This window comes from Oncorhynchus clarkii, chromosome 7 (assembly GCF_045791955.1).
Source record: "Oncorhynchus clarkii lewisi isolate Uvic-CL-2024 chromosome 7, UVic_Ocla_1.0, whole genome shotgun sequence".
In the NCBI taxonomy this organism is placed as follows: Eukaryota; Metazoa; Chordata; class Actinopteri; order Salmoniformes; family Salmonidae; genus Oncorhynchus; species Oncorhynchus clarkii.
Window position 1 is genome coordinate 84,957,998 of NC_092153.1, and position 16,280 is coordinate 84,974,277.

Genomic DNA, 16,280 nt, shown 5'->3' on the forward strand with positions numbered 1-16,280 from the left:
ATATGCTAAATAACACGAGTTAGAACGGATCATTATCATGCAGCCATTTTGAAAAGGGGAAGCGGCAAAAAAAATGAAGTTTAAAAAAAAAAAATTTAAGATGACATTATGCACTTAAATAGCAGGACGACAACTTCCCCGTAGTTCATGTTCATGCCAGTCAGGTAGGCTATACTCCTGTTGTAAAGATGAGCCTAATAAGTTTAATATTAGGAAAGTTGAGAAATAAATAGGCCAAGTTGATAGAAAGCTGATGGGATCCTCCTCTTTTTAGTAGAGGCCATCACTGTTTTCACACGCAATTGCATAGCCTATAGAAATGTTGTGCAACATGAGCTCACGGGCTCTCATGAAGTGTTTGATTAGATTGACATCAAAGCAAATGTAATGGACAGAGTGATTAGAGGGACAATAGAGTGCTGAGTACCAGGTAGTTAACAAGTTTGGTAGGCTACTAATGACCATCAGCAGCATCAGAGCTTGGAGAAGACTAGTTACCGTGACTAAATGTGGAATTTGACTACCTTCATAACTCGTGACCACTGGGGTGGTGGAAATACGGTCACCGCAACAGACCGAGTTGTGGGGGAATGGCACAAGATCAGTTCGTAGTAATGGTTAGCTGCATTAATGTTTTACAAAGGGACTTGGCTGTACTGTACCTTGTGATGACCCATAACCTGGGGTATGTAGGTGACACTGAAGGTTTTCTTCCCTTCGTTAGGAACCGCCTTCACCTCTTCTCTGGTTCCTTCTGGATCCTCCACGTAAACAGTGACCTGTCCCTGACCTGCACTGAAAGCATCCACCGTGAAGACAGCAGGACGCAACACCCTGTTACCTACTGGCTCCAGACCTGAGGGAGAGAACCGCCTGATTAACACACCAGACACTCTACTGTAGAAGATGCAGGAGACTGTACTCAATAACAGCCAGGCCAACAACCTCTCCCTCAATGTCATGACAACAGAGTAGCTGATCGTGGACTACAGGAAACGGAGGGTGGAGCACACCCCCATCCACATCAATGGGGCTATAGTGGAGTGGGTAAGGAATTAACATGGTCCACACACCCAAACAGTTGTGAAGATGTCACTACAACGCCTCTTCCCCTTCAGGAGGCTGAAAAGATTTAGAAAGTTCTAGAGCTGCACCATCGAGAGCATCTTGACTGGCTGCGTCGCCCCTTGGTATGGCAATTGCACTGCCCTTGACCGTAAGGTTCTAAAGAGAGTGGTGAGTAGGGCACCAGTACATCCCTGGGGCCAAGCTTCCTGCCATCCAGGACCTCTATACCAGGCGGTGTTAGAAACGCAAAAAAAAAAACGATGACTCCAGTCCCGAGCCATAGACCGTTTCTGCAACAGCGTGGCAAGCCGTACCGTACCAGTGCACCAAATCTGGAACCAACAGAACCCTGAACAGCTTCAAACCCTTAAGCAAAAAGACAGCTAAATGATGAATGAGGCTGTTAAGGTCAAAAGGGGGGTGCAAATCAATACTGGGAGGTGTTCTTAATGTTTTGTTGACTCGGTGTAGACCGCTACATGATATGGGTTTGGCAGGCACACCGTAGGACATAGAAAAGGTGTCATTATTAAGCTTGGGCCTAGTAATGTTGTGCGGTTTTGGAGAAGTTATTCCTCGCAATGCCGGGGTTGTGGGTAACATTTCCTCAGGCATCAGACATTAAAAATGAATGCACTGAAAGTCACTTTGGATAAGTTTGATTTATATATTACCTGGTCCATATGCACGGGCCTTCTTGGGGTTGAGTTTGGGTTTGAGGGGAGCACCAGGCTTCAGTTTGGCTTTTGGGAATTGGGACAGGTACGTCATCACGGACTGTTCATCCACACTTGGGTCGATGATCTCCTCTGGTGCAATCACCTAAGACAGAAGACAGACACCCGACAATATCAGATAGCCTCTCCAGACAACACACAATGAGGCCCTGAGTTCTGCTGACAACCTATAATTATTGCTGTTCGCGTCACATGGGTCAGGAAAAGTGGTTAACGTCAAATCTAATCTACAGATTTCAGTATTCAAACAGAACTTTGCTGGTGTTGAGGCTGTGGATAAAAGAGTAAATCTGGAGGCAGGGTTAACACCACAGAGTAAGTCTGGAGTGTTACTACAATGTTGCCAATATCAGAGACAGACAGGTTTATACAAATCTCTGCTGTTGAAAACCAAATGTTAGTCTTAAAAGAAATGGGAGATAATGTCTACATGCTTTTTAAAGTGGACATCAAGTTTATAAATTGCCTGGCTGGGCTGATGAGACAGTGGATTGCGCAGAGAGATTGAACAGAGTAAATAGGCATTTTAACATCATAGATTTAGCCAGTGGTAACTTGTGGACTAGACACCGGCTGGAACGTGGTTTAAACCAAATCAGCGTTCAGAACTAGACCCACCCGTTGTATAAATAATGTTAATAACTCTTGGAACAGCTAGACTGTTTGCAGACGTTTAACTTGGGCGTGTTGCATGATTGATTTCAATAACGCTTTTGATTGTTTGAATGCAGCACCCACCTGGTAGGTAAATACAACTAAATACCACTAAAATGATCAATTTCCATCTTTACAATTTATAGTTAAGCGTTGTATTTTTTATTTTATTGATTCGATAAACTACTGTCAGTTACGATAAACTACTGTCAGTTCCTAAGTTAACACATTAGTACTGTGTTTAAAAATATGAACTTATTGTCTTTGCATTATTCGAGGTCTGACAACACTGCATCTTTGTTATATTGACCAGTTGTCATTTTCTGTAAATAAATGGTCTAAATGACATTTTTATTTGGGAGAAATGTGTTCAGTTTACTGTCAGAAACAAATTACAGGGACCAGAGGGCCCCCTGGTCCAGCCTCACAGGGACTAGAGCCCTCCCTGACAAAACCGTGTTATTCTCACCTGAGGGATGCCCAGCCAGTCGTCAGCCAGCTGCATGGCCTCTTGGGCATTGTCCGAGGGCTTGTTGTCCCACGTCTCCCAGTCAGGACACAGACCTGCACAAACAATAACGTCAATAAAAACCACTCACATTATCAATATCGAAACCTTATCCTAAACACCCACCCAATGACAAAAAGCACACGATCACCACCAGTTGACCTCTAGACATCCGAATAGACTGTTGTACACACCCTGACCCCCAGAACCTACCTGGAGCGCAGCTGTCGACCAGGGCTCCCAGGGCCTTGCCACTCTGCCAGTCTCTGCTGAAGTTGTTGATGGGCAAGTCTGGCACTTTATTCTGGATCCATCCCAGAAGCCTCTGCTTTGGAGTCTTCTTCTCCGCCTCGTCATCCACCTCGTCTTCCCACACCGGCATGGAGATGGAGTAGTGGAGGATCAGGGTCCACACCATGCCCAGGATCAGTTTCATGTTACCATCCACTATGGCCTTCGAGTCTGGAGGGGCGAGACAGATCTAGGATCAGATTTCAGGTTCACATCAACAAACACCATTTACTGTCTGGATGAAGGGAGGAGGAAGACGAAGGATGGAGAAGAGAAGAGGGGTTGAAAGCAATAAGGAGGAAGGAGGAGCAGGAGGAAGACAAAGGACAGAGGAGGAGAAAGTCTTGATAATGCCAGTATTTTTCTTGACAAAACAGATCGTGCCTCCAGAAAGTACACATCCTTTTGACTTTCCACACGGAATCAAAATATTATTTTGAAACTTTGTTACTGGCCTATACAAAACCCATGTCAGTGAAATTATGTTTTTAAAATTAATACATTTCAAAGCTGGAATGTCTCGAGTCAGTAAGTATTCAACCCCTTTATTATGGCCTAAATACATTCAGGAGTAAAAATGTGCTTAAGTCACAACAACTCACTGCCTGTAGTGTTTAACATGATTTTTATGACTACCTCATCTCTGTACCCTACACATACAGATAATTGTAAGGTCCATTAATCAAGCAGTGAATTTCAAAGAGAGATCCAATGCCTCAAAGGGCACCCATTGGAAAAAAAATCTGACATTGAATATCCCTTTGAGCATGGTGTATCAGTACAAAGACACAGGCCTCCTTCCTAACTTAGTTGCCGGAGAGGAAGGAAACCACTCGGATTTCACCATGAGGCCAATAGGGACTTTAAAACAAAGTTGAATGGCTGTAATATGAGAACTGAGGATGGATCAACAACATTGTAGTTACTCCACAATACTAACTGAGGATGGATCAGCAACATTGTAGTTACTCCACAATACTAACTGAGGATGGCTCAGCAACATTGTAGTTATTCCACAATACTAACTGAGGATGGATCAGCAACATTGTAGTTACTCCACAATACTAACTGAGGATGGATCAGCAACATTGAAGTTACTCCACAATACTAACTGAGGATGGAACAGCAACATTGTAGTTAATCCACAATACTAACTGAGGATGGATCAGCAACATTGTAGTTACTCCACAATACTAACTGAGGATGGATCAGCAACATTGTAGTTACTCCACAATACTAACTGAGGATGGATCAACATTGTAGTTACTCCACAATACTAAATGAGGATGGATCAACATTGTAGTTACTCCACAATACTAACTGAGGATGGATCAACATTGTAGTTACTCCACAATACTAACTGAGGATGGATCAACATTGTAGTTACTCCACAATACTAACTGAGGATGGATCAGCAACATTGTAGTTAATCCACAATACTAAATGAGGATGGATCAACATTGTAGTTACTCCACAATACTAACTGAGGATGGATCAGCAACATTGTAGTTACTCCACAATACTAACTGAGGATGGATCAACATTGTAGTTACTCCACAATACTAACTGAGGATGGATCAACATTGTAGTTACTCCACAATACTAACTGAGGATGGATCAACATTGTAGTTACTCCACAATACTAACTGAGGATGGATCAGCAACATTGTAGTTAATCCACAATACTAAATGAGGATGGATCAACATTGTAGTTACTCCACAATACTAACTGAGGATGGATCAGCAACATTGTAGTTACTCCACAATACTAACTGAGGATGGCTCAGCAACATTGTAGTTACTCCACAATACTAACTGAGGATGGATCAGCAACATTGTAGTTACTCCACAATACTAACTGAGGATGGATCAGCAACATTGTAGTTAATCCACAATACTAACTGAGGATGGATCAGCAACATTGTAGTTACTCCACAATACTAACTGAGGATGGATCAGCAACATTGTAGTTACTCCACAATACTAACTGAGGATGGATCAGCAACATTGTAGTTACTCCACAATACTAACTGAGGATGGATCAGCAACATTGTAGTTACTCCACAATACTAACTGAGGATGGATCAGCAACATTGTAGTTACTCCACAATACTAACTGAGGATGGATCAGCAACATTGTAGTTACTCCACAATACTAACTGAGGATGGATCAGCAACATTGTAGTTACTCCACAATACTAACTGAGGATGGATCAGCAACATTGTAGTTACTCCACAATACTAACTGAGGATGGATCAGCAACATTGTAGTTACTCCACAATACTAACTGAGGATGGATCAGCAACATTGTAGTTACTTCACAATACTAACTGAGGATGGATCAACATTGTAGTTACTCCACAATACTAAATGAGGATGGATCAACATTGTAGTTACTCCACAATACTAACTGAGGATGGATCAGCAACATTGTAGTTACTCCACAATACTAACTGAGGATGGATCAGCAACATTGTAGTTACTCCACAATACTAACTGAGGATGGATCAGCAACATTGTAGTTACTCCACAATACTAACTGAGGATGGATCAGCAACATTGTAGTTACTCCACAATACTAACTGAGGATGGATGAGCAACATTGTAGTTACTCCACAATACTAACTGAGGATGGATCAGCAACATTGTAGTTACTCCACAATACTAACTGAGGATGGATCAGCAACATTGTAGTTACTCCACAATACTAACTGAGGATGGATCAACATTGTAGTTACTCCACAATACTAACTGAGGATGGATCAGCAACATTGTAGTTACTCCACAATACTAACTGAGGATGGATCAACATTGTAGTTACTCCACAATACTAACTGAGGATGGATCAGCAACATTGTAGTTACTCCACAATACTAACTGAGGATGGATCAGCAACATTGTAGTTACTCCACAATACTAACTGAGGATGGATCAGCAACATTGTAGTTACTCCACAATACTAACTGAGGATGGATCAACATTGTAGTTACTCCACAATACTAACTGAGGATGGATCAACATTGTAGTTACTCCACAATACTAACTGAGGATGGATCAACATTGTAGTTACTCCACAATACTAACTGAGGATGGATCAACATTGTAGTTACTCCACAATACTAACTGAGGATGGATCAACATTGTAGTTACTCCACAATACTAACTGAGGATGGATCAACATTGTAGTTACTCCACAATACTAACTGAGGATGGATCAACATTGTAGTTACTCCACAATACTAACTGAGGATGGATCAACATTGTAGTTACTCCACAATACTAACTGAGGATGGATCAACATTGTAGTTACTCCACAATACTAACTGAGGATGGATCAACATTGTAGTTACTCCACAATACTAACTGAGGATGGATCAACATTGTAGTTACTCCACAATACTAACTGAGGATGGATCAGCAACATTGTAGTTACTCCACAATACTAACTGAGGATGGATCAGCAACATTGTAGTTACTCCACAATACTAACTGAGGATGGATCAGCAACATTGTAGTTAATCCACAATACTAACTGAGGATGGATCAGCAACATTGTAGTTACTCCACAATACTAACTGAGGATGGATCAGCAACATTGTAGTTACTCCACAATACTAACTGAGGATGGATCAACATTGTAGTTACTCCACAATACTAACTGAGGATGGATCAGCAACATTGTAGTTACTCCACAATACTAACTGAGGATGGATCAACATTGTAGTTACTCCACAATACTAACTGAGGATGGATCAACATTGTAGTTACTCCACAATACTAACTGAGGATGGATCAACATTGTAGTTACTCCACAATACTAACTGAGGATGGATCAACATTGTAGTTACTCCACAATACTAACTGAGGATGGATCAACATTGTAGTTACTCCACAATACTAACTGAGGATGGATCAACATTGTAGTTACTCCACAATACTAACTGAGGATGGATCAACATTGTAGTTACTCCACAATACTAACTGAGGATGGATCAACATTGTAGTTACTCCACAATACTAACTGAGGATGGATCAACATTGTAGTTACTTCACAATACTAACTGAGGATGGATCAACATTGTAGTTACTCCACAATACTAACTGAGGATGGATCAACATTGTAGTTACTCCACAATACTAACTGAGGATGGATCAACATTGTAGTTACTCCACAATACTAACTGAGTGAAGAGGAAGCCTGTACAGTATAAAAATATTCCATAACATTAAAATCACTAAAATACTGCAAAAAAAGGTGGCAAAGCAATTAACACTTTTTATTCAGGACAAAAAGTTGTTTGGGGCAAATCCAACACAGCACTGAGTACCACTCCATATTTCCAAACATAGTGGTGGCTGCATCATTTTATGAGTCTGCTTGTACTTAAGGACTGGGGAGTTTATCCAGGATTAAAAATAAACAGTGGCGCTAAGGACAGGCAAAATCCTAGAGGACAAGCTGGTTCAGTCTGCTTTCCATCAGACACTGGGAGATGAAGTCTCCTTCAGGCAGGACAATAACCCGAAACAAGGCCAAATCTCCACAGGGGTTGCTTACCAAGACAGTGAAGATCCCTGAGAAGCATAGTTACAGATTTGACTTAAATCTACTGAAAATATGGCAAGACCTGAAAATGGTTGTTAAGCAATGTTCAACAACCAATTTGACAGAGCGTGAAGAATTTTGAAAAGAATAAAACACAATGTTGCACAATCCAGGCGTGGAAAGCTCTTCGAGACTCACCCAGAAAAGTGTTTCTACAAAGTATTGACTCAGGGGTGGGAATGCTTAACGTAAATGCAATATTTAAATTTACAATAAATTAACAAAACATTTCTAAAAACAAAGTTCACGGTGTCATTACGGGCTAGTGTGTGTGTGTGTGTGTGTGTGTGTGTGTGTGTGTGTGTGTGTGTAGATGGATGATACTATTAGGTACAGCCTGAATCAAAAAAAAATTACAAAATGTAGATTAAGCCATGAGGTATGAACACTTTCTGAAGGCACTGTACCGTCTTAATGTTTAAATTCCCTGGTGAAGACGACCTTCAACTCATACAGTAACACAGCTCTCCCTCGGACCGTACTGGTGAGGCCATCCTAATCAACACAACACCAAAACAGCTTCATTCACTGATCTCAATAGGGGGGGAAGGACCCCCATTAGCTCATCTCTGAAGACTACGGATAAGGAGGAAAACGGTTGACTTTGGCCAGAGTAAGACACATGTAGCTGTACAGGATCAGGTAGAAAACCATTGCTCGGGGCATGGTCCACAAGTAGACAGTTGTTCAAGAAACAATTGAACAAAATTAAACCTTGAAGTTTAGAGAAGAGATTGTCCTCCAAAACAGTTGGGAAATCAGATAGCTGTTGAAAAATATTGCTCAACAGCTATGTCACAACAGTTTACAGAAGTGATTTATCGTTCAAACAGTGGATGCGTCCTATATAGCACCATATATCCTATATAGTGCACTACTTTGACTGGAGCCCTACGGGAATAGGGAGCCATTTAGTACAGAACCATTCAATAGGTGTCATCTTCAAGCGGTGTGTAATTCATTATACACATCACCACAACAAGAGACTGCTATAGAGACGGGATGGGCAGTTTGTCAATCTTTCGGTCAGAGCAGAACGTTGCCCAACCTGGAGGGGCTGCACCCTGTCCACAACTGCACCATTCACAACGCTTCAAGAGGTGTGTGTGTGTACACAGTATCAGCCATCTCTGCCAAACATCCTGTCAGCGAGCACATAACAATGGTGTGAGCAGAGCAGGAGTTGAACTCTAACCCACAGCTGATGAGACACACCCTACCCAACACAGCCCAGTGTGTGTTTACTGTGTCAAATAAAATACTTTTGTACAAAAATGTAAATGTTCTATTTGAACTATATTTTCACATTGTGGTTCTGTTTTAGTTCTCGTGCTTCTTTTCTGTAAGAGTTGTGTGGAGCGTCATGAACAAATTATTACTTACTATGACTTAAATAAAATCTGGGGAGTTCCACAGGGTCCAGTCCTGGGGCCATTATTATTCTCACTATGCTATACAAACAGTACTGGCTTGAACCGTACGGCTTCAGACCAGAGCCCCTTGATTTATACCTAACAGGCAGACCGCTTTGAGAACATATGGCAGGGTGAGAGACCAGACAGGCACTTTCTGAAATTTGGACAGAAATTCCCTGGCAGTTTGATAGCAGGGGCTGTACCGGGGTGCATCTGAAATTGCACCCTATATAGAGCACTACTTTAGACCAGGGCCCATAGTAGCTGGCCTGGCTCTGAAAGGAAATGAAAAACCAGCTTCAATGTGTTAAGACCAAGACAACCAGCTAAAGTGGAGTACCTAACACAACCCAGAGACAGTTTGACGATCCCCCCCCCCATAGACTCCGTTTGACACCCCCATAGTCTGGTACCGATTTAGACAGCAGAGACAGATGACCCAATACACTGCATGACGAGGAGTTGAGCCTCAACTCCAGTTTGTATTGTAATGCATACCAACAAATCATCCATGACCAGCCATGGACCATGCTGTGACTAAGCGCTCACGACAATATGAACGTGTAGAAAGACTCGGGGGCAACGGAGGCAGAATCCCACGTACACAATCATGTGTCAGCATAAACACTAAACAGATTGGCTTTTAAAAACAGCAACAGATAAGTGTATCTTATCATACATGCCAATAAAACATTTATTTTTTGACAAGCTCAACTGAAATGTAGTTTACGAGACAGTCATTCTGTCAGAGCCTGACGGACAGCAGCAGACCGAGGAAAGCAGTTTATTCTGCAGGATCGCCGTGTGTGTAGCATAGTTTAGGAATAACATTCTGTCCCTATAAAGTACCTGTGGAATATTTAACGCGACTGGCCCTTCCGAAACAATTCTGTTTTAAAAATACAAAGTAAACCTCAGTGGTTACTGACTAAAACTTCTATTTCACAGATCCCCGTCTTATAATTGAAGTAAATAAGGTCTTGAACACTTCCCTAGGAGCAACAAACGTCTGTCCCAGAGCCGTGTTAGTGTGTCGGTCTGTGTCGAGTTACCCTGTCAGACATTGGTGGGTGGAAAGTGGCCATCACCATGGTGACAGAGAGGTATGTATAGACATACGACATTTAAAATGTCTGTATTCTTTCAGAATTCAGTAATGTTTACTGTTCTTCACTTTTGTTTATCTACTTCACTTGCTTTGGCAATACAGCCCCCCCCCCCCCCCCCCAATACACCCCCCCCCCCCCCCATACACCCCCCCCCAATACAGCCCATTGTATTGAAATTGGGGTTGAGAGCCTATTCTTCAGAAACCAAGAGCCATCATTCTTCCCAAAGAGTCTATATACTGTGTGTGGTGTATACTGACAGACAACCCCTCTTCCAACGTTCCACAGGACAAATGCTAGTTATAACTAGGCAAGTCAGTTAAGAACAAATACTTACTTACAATGATGGCCTACTGGGGAACAGTGGGTTAACTGCATTGTTCAGGGACAGAACGACAGTTTTACCTGGTCAGCTCGGGGGGGGATTCGATCTTGCAACCTTTCGGTTAACTAGTCCAACGCTCTAACCACCTGGCGACCTGCCACTCCTGGGTGAGTAAACGAGGAAAAAAACCTGGATAGTCCAGATAGTAATGACTATTTGTTGATAAGCAACTGCTTTGCTGAGGTTACAGTTCGTCAATCTGTAGACAAATCAGCGGTGTTAGCTAAAATAAAGAGTTGACACTACAATACCTCTAATGGGAAATGTCTTGGTGCGGTTGTTACTACGCCTTGGGAATCCTCGGCTGTTTTTAACTACAGTATGTTACTAAGCCTTGGGAATCCTTGGCTGTTCCTAACTACAGTATGTTACTACGCCTTGGGAATCCTCGGCTGTTCCTAACTACAGTATGTTACTACGTCTTGGGAATCCTCGGCTGTTCCTAACAACTACAGTATGTTACTACGTCTTGGGAATCCTCGGCTGTTCCTAACAACTACAGTATGTTACTACCAGAGGCCTGCTGAAGTTGGACCATCTCCAGCTGCAGCCTTAACTGTCCACCTAGAACAAGGACGTCAAACTCAATTCCTGGAGGGGTGTGAGCGCCGAGTACCTTACGAATCAATAACATTAATTTGATTAAATCAGCCCCCCCCCCCCACACAGTAATTGAGTTTCACAGCCCTAACCTAACAGCTCTGAGGCTGGGAAATCTCCCAGCTGTTCACGGTCCATCACAGAGGGAATTACTAATTTAACCTTATTTCACTGGAAAGACCCTGCAGGCCAAACATCTCTTTAGAGAGGGCAGGACTAAGTCAGAGCCTCGCTGTCTGAGGCACTGCTGGAGGAGAGTAGAGCACGCCAGACAGAGCACGCCAGACAGAGAGGATAAGGGAGCTGAGACATGACAGGCAGAAGGGAGAAATTCTCCTCTAAACAACCAAGACCATCTGAACTGCCATGTGTATGAGTCCTAGAATCACATTGAACCATTAACACAAATCCCCGGTTCCTGGTCCCCAGCCAGCCCAGAGAGGGTGAAGGGAAGAGGGTTAGGGGCCTGGTAGACATGGCTTCCCCAGAGGATGTATGGGGACCAGAGGGTTAGGGGCCTGGTGGACATGGCTTCCCCAGAGGATGTATGGGGACCAGAGGGTTAGGGGCCTGGTAGACATGGCTTCCCCAGAGGATGTAGGGGGACCAAGAGGGTTAGGGGCCTGGTAGACATGGCTTCCCCAGAGGATGTAGGGGGACCAGAGGGTTAGGGGCCTGGTAGACATGGCTTCCCCAGAGGATGTAGGGGGACTAAGAGGGTTAGGGCACGTCACACCCCTGCCAGCTCCGTTTGGTGTAACTGAAAAGCATCACATCTACGTACACCGACAGAAGGGACGATAGAGGAAGATATTTCATCCTTTACATTAGTACATTTAGCAACGCTAAAGACCATGTCTCTAGACATTTGAGCTGCTAGGGGTCATTGGGACTGCTCATGAAATAAACCTTATTACTGCCACTTAACAAGTCATGCCCCGCTGCCGTCCTTGACTTTTCCTAAATAAGTCGATAAACACAGACGTTAATATCAAACTGAGGTTAAAACCAGTTATGGGGGCATGTCATTTTGAATAGTTGGGAGTCCCACAGGGCAGGTCATAATGGGACCAGCGGTGTCCGGGCTAGGGGAGGGTTTTCCCGGGGGAGGACGTCATTGCAAAATCTTATTTTGAGACAACAAATAACAATTAGTTAGTCATAACGGCTGCTCATTAGCTTAAAGGGGCAGTCCTTCAAGGCCCAGCCGTAAAATTAAAGGGAGTGTCAGATTCTACGCACCCTGTCCGATGAACCCATGGATACTTTTATGCATCTGCGTGAAGTTAAGGAAGTTGCTAACTAGCGTTAGTGCAATTTCCAGTCATTGTACCAAAGCTAGTTAGCAATGGTTTACATAAACAACCGTCAACTTACTTCTAACTGCAAGTGAAAGCAAAGGGCTTAATTGCCAAAAACTCAAACTATCCCTTTAAATAGCTTCCAGAACCAGGGGGTGGGGGAAAGGGAACAAGGTCTTTGAATTCAGCAGAACACAACTTGCTAGGACAAATCACGGTTCCATTGTTTCATTCTGGTTCAACTAAATCCTGTCCTTTTCTCACCCCAGCCAGTGAGCCAGCCAGGTGAATGGGATAAGGCCAGGGAAGAACAGAACCACCGACTAGTTTGGACTTGAGTGGCAGTCGTAAATCTAGAGAAGTAACTAAGGTGCAGTCGGGCACCCACCAAGGGAAAAGAGAACACTTGGTGCACCACTAGATAATGTGTAAATTAAAATGTCCAGGGAGTGAAGCTATAATATGAACTGTAGTAGAAATGACTGGCTAAAGGCCTCCACCCGTATAGAAACACAACACGCAGTATGGTACGTTAGATCCAATGAGGTCTTTGAACACTGCTCTTCAGTGGAAAACATCCAAGTCATCCCATCAGTTTAGATAGTGTGTCCTGGGAGCCGACATCATCTGGAAATCCACTTTAGGGAGGTGAATGCTACAGGCCCACGTCCAAACTACGATATAGACCTTTAAATCTAGAGTCTCCTTACTCCGCTAATTGGAAAGGAAATTAAACCACAGGAAGGAGCCCGTTTGCCTTACAGCGGGCGGCTGTTCACAAGCAATATTTACCTCAACAGGAGTGCCTGTCTATTCAAATTAACTGTAAATAAATTGGACTTAACACTTTAGTCTTAATATATGTAACAAAAAGTCTCGTTTCAATTTAATCCACTTTAAAAAGTTTGTTTCACTTTGTAAGAACAGGTCAGTTAAAAAAAACAGCCCCATCTAACACCTGTCCTAACACCAACAGGAAGCGTCATGAATGAGTTGAAACACACTTTAGATGTCTCATGCACAACCCTTACATTCCAAATTCCAAACACCACTTTACGTTCCAAATTCCAAACACATAATTCCAAACCAGATAAACGATTGAAGGGGGTTTTGGAAGCTGCTTATTTTTTTCCCTTCTTTCTCCCCCGGTTGCTATGGAGACCAAACAAACACTCCTAGACAACATCCATACTACAGAAGAAGGGGGAGAAGGGAGGGAGTGAGAGGGCAATGCGGGAGGGGAGGGAGCTGTAACAATGACTGTCTTATGGTGTTTCTTCAGTTCAGGAAACATTCCAAGGACAGGAAGTGTGCGACTAAGATCGTGCCACAATAACCTGCAGACATTAATGTATTACCCTACATAACACAGAGGACATTAACTGATGTTACATGACAAGGTTCATTCATATAGGCACAACATTATCAGGAAATAAAAATGGGGAATACTGTCTGGCGTGACGATGTGAGTGAAATGTTGAAAGCCTAACCCGTTAACAGTAACACTAGTTAGAAAACCTAAACGTTATGGTAAAAATTGTCTTTCATACGTCTATGAAACATTGGACACACAATTTTTTACAGTGAACGTCCATTTAGCATCGTAGAAAGCCTAACTTCAACAGTAAAAATGTACTGACATAGGAACGTCTGCATCCGATTTGTGCATCCCAAAAATAAAATAAAAACGCTGACCGTTTCCCCCTTCTGGTTCACACCACAGCAGGACAATCTGGTTCCCGTCTGATGATGTCATGGTGAGTTGTGTTGCTGGCCCCACCTGCAGTCGGTCAACAGGATGCAAACCTAACGCTGTGCCAACAGTTAACAAATACAACCACTGACTACATGAGACGATAAATGAGAATAGCTTAGACTAAGCTGGACTTCTGTAAAGTCTCAATCCATTCCTTCAGTATGGTAGTTAATACAAGCAGCTTTCATCTTACAGCTCGAACTAAATCATACTTGAAGGTAAGTGATAATGGTGTGAGCTTTAAATACAAAAAAATAAAACAGGAAAAGGTCAAAATAGTAAAGTCAGGTTGGAGCACGTCAGCAGTCTGTTGGCACCATCTTTCCTGCTCTGGTATTCACGAAGACCCAGAGAGAGCGAGACACTCCAAACAGAAAAGCTGTTGGTACTTGAAGAATCTCTGGTGTCTTTACGTTCCTGGCTAAATTCCCAATCTGGCCCTCAAACCATCACGGTCACCTAATAATCCCCAGTTTACAATTGGCTCATTCATCCCTCTCCTCTCCCCTGTAACTATTCCCCAGGTTGGTGCTGCAAATGAGAACATGTTCTGTCAACTTACCTGGTAAAATAAATAAAATGTGTAGTGGTAAATGTACATGTCGGAGAAGACAGGGCTGTGTGAGTACATGATAGACCATGGTCCTGTGGGGTACCAGATTACAAACAGGTTTGTGTGAGAAACAGAGACCTTTGTTTGTCCGTTCGTCCGTGTGTGTGTCTGTCCGTGTGTGTGTGTGTGTGTGTGTCCGTGTATGTCACACCCCCTTTCCCAGGACACCTGTTGAGCCTACCATTAGACTTGGGCGGTATACCAGGGTTTTGGAAAAAGACAAGGAATTATTTCAGTCAAGTCAGAACAATGTTCTTCATTAAATATTTAAGTTAATACTTGCGTTAGATGAAGCAGACCGTTCATGTCACATGATCACCGTAATTCTCCAGAACTGTTGAACCAGTCACATGTTTATAAATAGCACAATGAGACATCAGGAGCTAGTGAATCTAACATGTAAAGTGTACCATGTTTCATTCACAGAAATGATCCATTACAATTTTAAAAAAAAAGCTTCTTAAAATGTTATGCACAAATGTGTTTATATCCCTGTGAGTAAGCATTTCTTCCTTAAGATTTCATCCACCCGACAGGTGTGGCATATCAAGACTGATTAAACCTGCATGATCATTTCACAGGTGCACTTTGTGTTTGGGACAATCAAATGTGCAGTTGTCACAACGCCACAGATATCAAGTTGAGGGGGGGGAGGAGGATTAGTCTGTAATAAAGCCATTTTTTGGGGATAAACTAATTCTGATTGGCTGGGCCTGGCTCCCTAGTGGGTGGGCCTAGAACGTCTGCACCCCTTCCCAGTCATGTGAAATCCATAGATTAGGGCCCCCAATTTCTTTCAATGGACTAATTTCCTTACATTTAACTCAGTAGAATTTTTGAAAATTGTCACATGCAGCGTTGATATTTAGGTTCAGTATAGCTCTAACCAGGCCTGCCCTGAGAGCAGTCGGTTTCTACTCATGCCATTCTGCAGAGCGGGAGACAGACGAGCAGCTAATGGAGTAAGTCATGTATGATTTCACGGGACAGTACGGGGACTGCCAAGCTGGAGCTGTGTGTGGTGTAGTACATAGTGGAGGGAATTCCTCTCGGATGAGATCACCACCTCAGGGGAGCCAATGAGGATGTAAGAGAACAATGAGCCCCGCCCCCATAAACCCATTAACAGTCCAGTCACACGACTCCAGCTCCCAGCAACTTCTGTCACCTAAACCACCATCATTAGATCTCACCGAGTATGAAGGGAAGGAAGGAGAACACGAGACAGAACTGCAG

At 43.0% G+C, this 16,280-nt stretch overlaps 1 protein-coding gene across 2 annotated transcripts in view; it reads right to left on the reverse strand.

Moving 5' to 3' along the window:
* LOC139413935 (filamin B, like) overlaps nt 1–16,280 on the reverse strand; it is a 99,665-nt gene that overhangs the window by 62,353 nt on the left and 21,032 nt on the right. For both annotated transcript variants that reach the window (XM_071161804.1, XM_071161805.1), the window contains exons 2-5: nt 3,181–3,429; nt 2,929–3,023; nt 1,743–1,890; nt 663–856 (exon numbers count right to left, since the gene is read on the reverse strand). In XM_071161804.1, coding sequence (XP_071017905.1) covers nt 663–856; nt 1,743–1,890; nt 2,929–3,023; nt 3,181–3,429 — 686 coding nt within the window. The remainder of the gene's footprint in view (nt 1–662; nt 857–1,742; nt 1,891–2,928; nt 3,024–3,180; nt 3,430–16,280) is intronic.